The sequence below is a fragment of the Physella acuta genome, unplaced genomic scaffold (genome assembly GCF_028476545.2).
Source record: "Physella acuta isolate Inbredline_101_S28 unplaced genomic scaffold, ASM2847654v3 ptg000001l, whole genome shotgun sequence".
NCBI lineage: Eukaryota > Metazoa > Mollusca > Gastropoda > Physidae > Physella > Physella acuta.
The window spans coordinates 7,840-18,066 of NW_026731521.1; the positions used below are offsets into that span (position 1 = coordinate 7,840).

Consider the following 10,227-nt stretch of genomic DNA (forward strand, 5'->3'; position numbering starts at 1 on the left):
ACTGGGGAATAGGCGTGTGTCCATATGTACATATGGCAAAATGTAATTGATACAGTCTAAACCGTCAGGACACATTATAATCGTCTGCCACATGGAGTAGATACACCCCTCGTGACCACGCCTATGTTCGTGTATAAAAAACGTGTCCTTCTTTTCGGTCGTTCGGTCAAACCGGATGTACATTTTTTTTTAAATTTGGCATCACACCACCAAACTTGGCCTATAAAAGTTTGGACCACAATGAGGCTCTGCTTTACCTTCCAACACTACGCTAGCGATCATGTATCTAGTTGTTTTGTGCGCTCTTGTGGCTTACGCCAACGCTGGTAAGTTTTAGTTGTACGTTTCATAGCATTTTGTAGATGGTAAAATATTTAGTACTACAAGCTATAGATGGTTTTTTTTTGTAACGTGTGGACGGAGTGGCCTAGCGGTAGAGAGAAAGACTGCTATCACGAAAGTCTCGTGTTCGAATACGGTTTAAGTCTGTAGAAAGTCATTGAGATCATCCATATGTGATGGAACCCTAACTCACGTTAGGGAAAGTAAAGACGGCTGGGCATAGTGCTGACTACACTATCCATTTAATGCCGAGGTCACAGAAACAAGTAAACTCTACTTCACTTGCCTCATAGACCATCAGGTTTGAAAGGGAACTTCACTTTTCTAGGGTAGTTTTTTAATAAACAAATTAATTAGTATTGTTTTCGCAAAGTTCTAAAAAAAAAAACGCTTATGCAACTGAAGTTTTTTTCGTCAATTTTAAAAAATAGTGCGGCTCACTTAATTAAATAAATGTAGCTAAATTTAAATCTTTCATTTAGTAAGAAATAACTGTTCTATAAATAAGTTACACTAGGCCAGCTCAACATATCTAGGCCTGCTTTCTGCACGCAAAGTACGTGTCATACACGTTTTTAATTTCCGCATCTGAATTCCCACAAAGATAATCTTAAACAACGCTGATTTAAGGTTTGCGTGATTGTAAATTACATCGCCGCTCCATTTAACTTGGATGTTAACTTGACGAAATGACAATACAAACCGCTAGCGTTCGTGGCTTCTGTTTGTTTAAATCATGCGCTTCTGGAAGAATTCAATTCTGGTCAGAACTTTCTGGAAAAGACATGTTCATGGTGCCACAACTCTAATCTAAAATAAAAATAAAAATCAAATAATTATAGACCTTATTTGGTGGCAAAGAAGATAGCTTAGATTTTTTTCTGTTTTTTTTTTTTTAAAATTTTTTTTGTTTTCGGCATATCAAAAGAGTGTGACAGTCGTATAACTCATGTGTCGCATCATTTGTCTATTTCAGCCAACAGGTTATGTCACGGTGACATCGACCAACTCCACCCAACCGGGAAACACACCGGAGGTAGGTCAAGTCTATTTATAGAGTTATAGGTATTTTTTTATAGTTAGGGAAGCATGCTACGTAAATTATGCTCGTGTCATATTGACTTATTGTGATGAAGAGGGCTGAGGGTAAGGGAAGAGGGGGGGGGGGGGGGGATGAGTGCCAGAAAGTGTGATGACAAACTAGAGTATTTCAAAAAGTAAAGTTAGAAACTAACGTTTGCCGTTGTTTCGCATTTTTTGTCGGAAGTTCTTGTTAAACACAATAAAACAATCAATATAACCAATGTTTTTTTAAATAAATTCCTGGTTTAGAAAAAGCATTATATGGGGGAGGGGGGGGGGGGGTGGGGGTGGATTGGGCTAAAGTTAGAGGGGGGGGGTTGTGATGATTGGGAGAGTGGAAAGGGGGAAACTAAAAGGCCGCTTTTAAAATGCGTGCTATTATTTACAGATGACCCTCCACCTTATTTAATATATTTATTGAATAACTCTAAATCCTGCACTACATCAGACAAACCAAGCCCCTCCCCCCTCCCCCAGTTACGACGAGGCAATGATTCCATGTTTTAAAATTGTCCAACAGGTGTGGCTGGATCCAACGCTGAGGTTCAGCATGATCTACCTGCTCTCAACAACCACAGGAGCTGTTACCAGCAATCTGCTGACACCAACTGTAAGTACTGCAGACACTAAGTACCGCAGACACCAACTGTAAGTACCGCAGACACCAACTGTAAGTACTGTAGACACCAACTGTAAGTACCGCAGACATCGACTGTAAGTACCGCAGACACCAACTGTAAGTACCGCAGACACCAACTGTAAGTACCGCAGACACCAAGTACCGCAGACACCAACTGTAAGTACCGCAGACACCAACTGTAAGTACCGCAGACACTAAGTACCACAGACACCAACTGTAAGTACCGCAGACATCAAGTGTAAGTACCACAGACACTAAGTACCGCAGACACTAACTGTAAGTACCGCAGACATCAACTGTAAGTACCGCAGACACTAACTGTAAGTACCGCAGACACTAAGTACCGCAGACACCAACTGTAAGTACCGCAGACATCAAGTGTAAGTACCACAGACACTAAGTACCGCAGACACTAACTGTAAGTACCGCAGACATCAACTGTAAGTACCGCAGACACTAACTGTAAGTACCGCTGACACTAAGTACCACAGACACCAACTGTAAGTAACACAGACACCAACTGTAAGTACCGTAGACATCAACTGTAAGTACCGCAGACACCAACTGTAAGTACCGCAGACACCAACTGTAAGTACCACAGACACCAACTGTAAGTACCACAGACACCAACTGTAAGTACCGCAGACACTAAGTACCGTAGACACCAACTGTAAGTACTGCAGACACTAAGTACCGTAGACACTAAGTACCTCAGACCCTAAGTACCGCAGACACCAACTGTAAGTACCGCAGACACCAACTGTAAGTACCGCAGACACCAAGTACCGCAGACACCAACTGTAAGTACCGCAGACACCAACTGTAAGTACCGCAGACACTAAGTACCACAGACACCAACTGTAAGTACCGCAGACATCAAGTGTAAGTACCACAGACACTAAGTACCGCAGACACTAACTGTAAGTACCGCAGACATCAACTGTAAGTACCGCAGACACTAACTGTAAGTACCGCAGACACTAAGTACCGCAGACACCAACTGTAAGTACCGCAGACATCAAGTGTAAGTACCACAGACACTAAGTACCGCAGACACTAACTGTAAGTACCGCAGACATCAACTGTAAGTACCGCAGACACTAACTGTAAGTACCGCTGACACTAAGTACCACAGACACCAACTGTAAGTAACACAGACACCAACTGTAAGTACCGTAGACATCAACTGTAAGTACCGCAGACACCAACTGTAAGTACCGCAGACACCAACTGTAAGTACCACAGACACCAACTGTAAGTACCACAGACACCAACTGTAAGTACCGCAGACACTAAGTACCGTAGACACCAACTGTAAGTACTGCAGACACTAAGTACCGTAGACACTAAGTACCTCAGACCCTAAGTACCGCAGACACCAACTGTAAGTACCGTAGACACCAACTGTAAGTACCGTAGACACCAACTGTAAGTACCGCAGACACCAACTGTAAGTACCGCAGACACCAACTGTAAGTACCGCAGACACTAAGTACCGCAGACACTAACTGTAAGTACCGCAGACACTAAGTACCGCAGACACCAACTGTAAGTACCGCAGACACTAAGTACCGTAGACACCAACTGTAAGTACCGCAGACACCAACTGTAAGTACCGCAGACACTAAGTACCGCAGACACCAACTGTAAGTACCGCAGACACTAAGTACCGCAGACACCAACTGTAAGTACCGCAGACACTAACTGTAAGTACCGCAGACACTAACTGTAAGTACCGCAGACACTAAGTACCGCAGACACTAAGTACCGTAGACACCAACTGTAAGTACCGCAGACACTAAGTACCGCAGACACTAAGTACCGTAGACACTAACTGTAAGTACCGCAGACACCAACTGTAAGTACCGCAGACTCTAAGTACCGCAGACACTAAGTACCACAGACACCAACTGTAAGTACCGCAGACACTAACTGTAAGTACCGCAGACACTAAGTACCGCAGACACCAAGTACCGCAGAAACCAACTGTAAGTACCACAGACACAAACTGTAAGTACCGCAGACACTAAGTACCGCAGACACTAAGTACCGCAGACACCAACTGTAAGTACCACAGACACAAACTGTAAGTACCGCAGACACTAAGTACCGCAGACACCAACTGTAAGTATCGCAGACACCAACTGTAAGTACCGCAGACTCTAAGTACCGCAGACACTAAGTACCGCAGACACCAACTGTAAGTACCGCAGACACTAAGTACCGCAGACACCAACTGTAAGTACCGCAGACTCTAAGTACCGCAGACACTAAGTACCGCAGACACCAACTGTAAGTATCGCAGACATCAAGTGTAAGTATCGCAGACACCAACTGTAAGTACCGCAGACTCTAAGTACCGCAGACACTAAGTACCGCAGACACCAACTGTAAGTATCGCAGACACCAACTGTAAGTATCGCAGACACCAACTGTAAGTACCGCAGACTCTAAGTACCGCAGACACTAAGTACCGCAGACACCAACTGTAAGTACCGCAGACACTAAGTACCGCAGACACCAACTGTAAGTACCGTAGACTCTAAGTACCGCAGACACTAAGTACCGCAGACACCAACTGTAAGTACCGCATACACTAAGTACCGCAGACACCAACTGTAAGTACCGCAGACACTAAGTACCGCAGACACCAACTGTAAGTACCGCAGACTCTAATTACCGCAGACACTAAGTACCGCAGACACCAACTGTAAGTACCGCAGACACTAAGTACCACAGACACAAACTGTAAGTACCACAGACACTAAATACCGCAGACACCAAGTACCGCAGACACTAAGTACCACAAATACTAAATACCGCAGACAGTGAAAGTCACGGGAATTAAATTAACTCACATTTTAACTAAACTAAAGGAGAATATAAACCAAAATGTAGTAAGCTAAATGTAGCCATTGACCCTCTCCAGGTATTCAAGCTTCAGTGATTGCCGCCCTTGCAAGCAGAGAATCTAGAGGCGGCTCTCTGCTTGTTTCTACTGGGGGATGGGGAGACAACCACCATGCTTGGGGCATTCTTCAGGTAACTCTACATGGTAGATATATAAATGTATCCTAAAGGTAACTCTACATGGTAGATATATAAATGTATCCTAAAGGTAACTCTACATGGTAGATATATAAATGTATCCTAAAGGTAACACTCTACATGGTAGATATATAAATGTATCCTACAGGTAACTCTACAAGGTACAAATAAAAATATATCCTAAAGGTAACTCTACATGGTAGATATATACATGTATCCTACAGGTAACTCTACATGGTAGATATATAAATGTATCCTAAAGGTAACTCTACATGGTATATATATAAATGTATTCTAAAGGTAACTCTACATGGTAGATATATAAATGCATCCTACAGGTCACTCAAATGTACATAGTAGATCTAAAATTGTATCATACCGGTAACTCAAACACACATGGTAGATTTAAGTATCCTACTTCAGTTATGCTGGGCATAGTGCTGACCACACTATCCATTCATATACAATAGTTATTAAAACAGATGAACTCTACTTCATCTGACCCATGTGACTTGGGTACGAAAGGTAGATGATGATGACCAAAGAGTTATGTTACAATTGGGGAGAGTTCGAGAACAAGATCAAGACCAAATACCCCGAAGACCGGAGATCCCCTACTCTTTATTTAAATCTGCGTAAAGCAAAAGTTGTTTGAGGTTTGGCAAAACTTGCCCTGTGTCATGGCCCCGTACAGAGCACGTCCTTCAGGACTGTTCCTTATATAGCCAGGCTCGATCCAAACACTGGCCCCTACACACCCCACTCAAGGAAAAACTGTATGGGGCACCCACAGATCTGGAGCCTACAGTCCAGTTCATACACGAAGTTGCTCTTGTTTAAATTCTCCACCATAAACTAAATTAAGAACGCAGAGGAAGAAGTTTGAGGTTTTGACGTAGCTCGAGCATGTCTTCTAATGTTCACGTTCTCTTCCTTCAGTGTGACGTCGCTAACTCTGGCCTGCCCTGCACCTCCGTGCCATGGGACAGCTGTGCTCACATCGAGATGATGGTCCATAGACTTCTGGTGCCATACATCAACCAGGTCAGTAGGTCATACATCAATCAGGTCGGTAGGTCATTTTAATGTGGGGGGGGGGGGGGGAATTGGAGGGGGTCATCTAATGAGGTAACAGTGGGCACATTGAGGTGATGGTCCATAGACTTCTGGTGCCATACATCAACCAGGTCAGTAGGTCATACATCAACAAGGTCAGTAGGTCATACATCAACTAGGTCAGTAGGTCATACATCAACCAGGTCAATAGGTCGGCTTAATGGGGGGGGGGTGGATTGGAGGGGTCATCTAATGGGGTGACAGTGGGCACATCGAGATGATGGTCCACAGACTTCTGGTGCCATACATTAACCAGGTCAGTAGGTCATACATCAACCAGGTCAGTAGGTCATTTTAATGGTGGTGGTTGGAGGGGTCATCTAATGGGGTGACAGTGGGCACATTGAGATGATGGTCTTCAGTGCTGGAGTAGGGGGGAAAGGGCGTATCCGGTGTAGCTATGGTCCACAATACTATGTTGGACGTGTGAGTGTGTAATCGTAACGTGGTGGGTATAGTAAAGCAAAACTTCGATCGACGGACACCCGTGCTTGAAAACCACGGATTTCCTGACAAGTTTTAATGAATTACAAATTCATTGGTTGGTCTTCCCACGCTCTCCCTACACCCTGACTAAAGAGTTGCAAACATGTCTGGCATTGATTTAGACAAACATACCACACGTGATCACTTTTATTTTTTTATATCTATCATTAGGTCAAGGCCAAGCATCCCGACTGGTCCCAACATCAGGCTCTTCAAGGTCAGTTGAAAAAATGCATCAATCTTTTTCTTAAGTTATATATATATATATATATATATATATATATATATATATATATATATATATGAATAATTTTATATATTTATATACATAGGCCTATATATATATATATATATATATATATATATATATATATATATATATATAGGCCTATATATAAATATATAAAATTATTCATATATATATATATATATATATATATATATATACTTATATATATATAATTAAATTATATATATATATATATATATATATATATATATATATATATATATATATATATATATATATATATATATATATATATATATATATATATATATGAATAATTTTATATATTTATATACATAGGCCTATATATATATATATATATGAATAATTTTATATATTTAAATACATAGGCCTATATATATATATATATATATATATATATATATATATATATATATATATATATATATGATTAAAAATGGCTTTTAAATGCATTGCACCTTATAAAAACATTAATAACAGGATGGCCACTGTCATTAGTGTAGTGAGTAGTCTCACCGTTGATTTCCCACGTATAAACTAAAACTCTACTCCCCCTGCCCAGGTGGTGTTGCCGCCTACAACTTCGGCGTCAGCAACGTCCAGTCCTGGGGAGGTCTCGACATCGGCAGCACCGGAAACGACTACAGCAACGACGTCATCGCCAGGGCTAAATGGCTCAAGGCTAACGGCTGGAACTAAACGCTCACCTCTGCCGTCGTGATATGGGCACCTATTCAAGTTAAACGAGGGGTGTGTTGATGATGTAAATTGTATAAAATAAAGAGGATTGATGTTTATTATACCTGTGTTTTGTGTTTGTAGGCTGAAATAAGAGGGAAGGGAGGTTATCCAACATGGTTTGTTAAAGAGGGATTATTGGCTACAGTGGGATTTACTTACGCAATTACTTTAAAGTGATGCAGGCCTAAGTAGTTAAGGTAATCGCCATCAGTAGATAATTTAGCCATAAGGCTAAACCTCACAGCAATACAGAGAACAAACAGCCAATACAGCCATACAGCTAACCTCCACAGTCATATAGCTAACATACACAGCCATACGGCTAACATACACAGCCATAAAACTAACCTACACAGCCATACAGCTAACATACACAACCATACAGCTAACCTACACAGCCATAAATGCCATAAATAAAGCTAACCAACACAGCCCTCCTGCGCCCACCCCCGCACCTTATCCTATCAAGAAAACAATTAAAAAACACCCCTCTCTCTCCAACAGACAAAAGCCTGGCTTTCTTAGCCTTTCATTCTCCAACACCTCGTCTATCACCTTTTGGCTACCGTCTAATTAGCCTGGTGGAGAGAGGCGGGCGATGCATTAAAATGAAACTTATCACACACAGAAAGAATTTAACTAGCACCAAGGAACAGGTCAGCGGAAGTGCAAATATTTAAAAACAGCCCGTAATTTCGAAATCTACAACGTGATAACTTTCCCACTTTCTTCTTCTTCGTTCTTAACTTTAGAAAGAATCCCTTCCAGCACAATTAAGTATACGTGTCAACTGGTTATGCGCCATTGTGGCCATTGACTCCGATTTTAGCCTGCTTTTCCATAGCCTTTGTCCAACCAAGAAAAAACTATAAAGCCGAAGTTGTCGCTCCTAGAAGAGTGGCTGTCCCCAGCTAACGAGCCTCATCTGCCCGAGGGTTCGAACTCGAGACTTTTCGGTTTAGCAACCATGATCTTTATTGACTGCCAAAAGTTTAAAGCCTGGTTTAAAACCTGTTTGGTCAGAACTATGCCCTAACCGGAGTCAGGTACCCTTCCGAGCTGAGCGGACTCAGTGACTTTTGGGGCTAGCAGTCGTTCGCTCTATTAAACTACCAGGTATCAGCATGTTTTAAATACGATATGAGGTGGAAACAACACACACACTCACTTACACACACATATACTCGTTTGGCCAAACCAGTAGCGTAGCGAGGGGGCGGGGCGAGGGGGGGGGGGGGACATACGTCCCCGGGCGCCGACCTTAGGGGGCGCCAAAATGGATTGGAAAAAATGAAAGTTTGAGGGGGGGGTGCAAATCGAAAGTTTCTCCCCGGGCGCCGGTAAGGGTCGCTACGCCTCTGGGTCAAACAACAAAGAGAATGTGAAGGATATTTCAATGTGTTAAAATCCCCAACTGTAAAAATGGGGAGACGGCAAAAAACTTGATTAAAAATGGATTTTTAAAATTCTTTAACCTGTTCAAATGTCGATCCTTGTGATCAGCACACACAACTGGGCTTAAAAGTTCAGAAACAAATAAATTCGTGGGGTGATCGTCGGGTGTTTTAAGCCTGGATAATCGGGGATTTATCAGACAATGTGAAACATTATAGACGGAGAGATGGACGGACGGACGGAAAGATGGACGGACGGACGGAGAGATGGACGGACGGACGGAGAGATGGACGGACGGAGAGATGGACGGACGGACGGAGAGATGGACGGACGGAGAGATGGACGGACGGACGGAAAGATGGACGGACGGACGGAAAGATGGACGGACGGACGGAGAGATGGACGGACGGACAGATGGACGGACGGACGGAGAGATGGACGGACGGACGGAAAGATGGACGGACGGACGGAAAGATGGACGGACGGACGGAGAGATGGACGGACGGACAGATGGACGGACGGACGGAGAGATGGACGGACGGACGGAGATATGGACGGACGGACGGAGAGATTGACGGACGGACGGAGAGATTGACGGACGGACGGAGAGATGGACGGACGGACGGAGAGATGGACGGACGGACGGAGAGATGGACGGACGGAGAGATGGACGGACGGACGGAGAGATGGACGGACGGACGGAGAGATGGACGGACGGACGGAGAGATTGACGGACGGACGGAGAGATTGACGGACGGACGGAGAGATGGACGGACGGACGGAGAGATGGACGGACGGACGGAGAGATGGACGGACGGAGAGATGGACAGACGGAGAGATGGACGGACGGAGCGATGGACGGACGGACACAGAGACGGACGGTCGGACGAAGAGACGGACGGACGGACGGAGAGATGGACGGACGGAGAGATGGACGGACGGAGCGATGGACGGACGGACGGAGAGATGGACGGACGGACGGAGAGATGGACGGACGGAGCGATGGACGGACGGACGGAGAGATGGACGGACGGACGGAGAGATGGACGGACGGAGAGATGGACGGACGGACGGAGAGATGGACGGACGGACGGAAAGATGGACG

At 43.9% G+C, this 10,227-nt stretch overlaps 1 protein-coding gene across 1 annotated transcript; it reads left to right on the forward strand.

The window, feature by feature from the left end:
• Window positions 1-225: 225 nt before the first annotated feature.
• LOC131937057 (glycine, glutamate and proline-rich protein) lies at window positions 226-7,786 on the forward strand. The gene is made up of 7 exons (XM_059294635.1): window positions 226-326; window positions 1,319-1,378; window positions 1,946-2,035; window positions 4,995-5,107; window positions 6,053-6,157; window positions 6,887-6,932; window positions 7,549-7,786. Exons 1-7 carry the CDS (start codon window positions 281-283, stop codon window positions 7,683-7,685), a joined length of 597 nt encoding a protein of 198 aa, XP_059150618.1. The 5' UTR covers window positions 226-280; the 3' UTR covers window positions 7,686-7,786.
• Window positions 7,787-10,227: the final 2,441 nt, after the last annotated feature.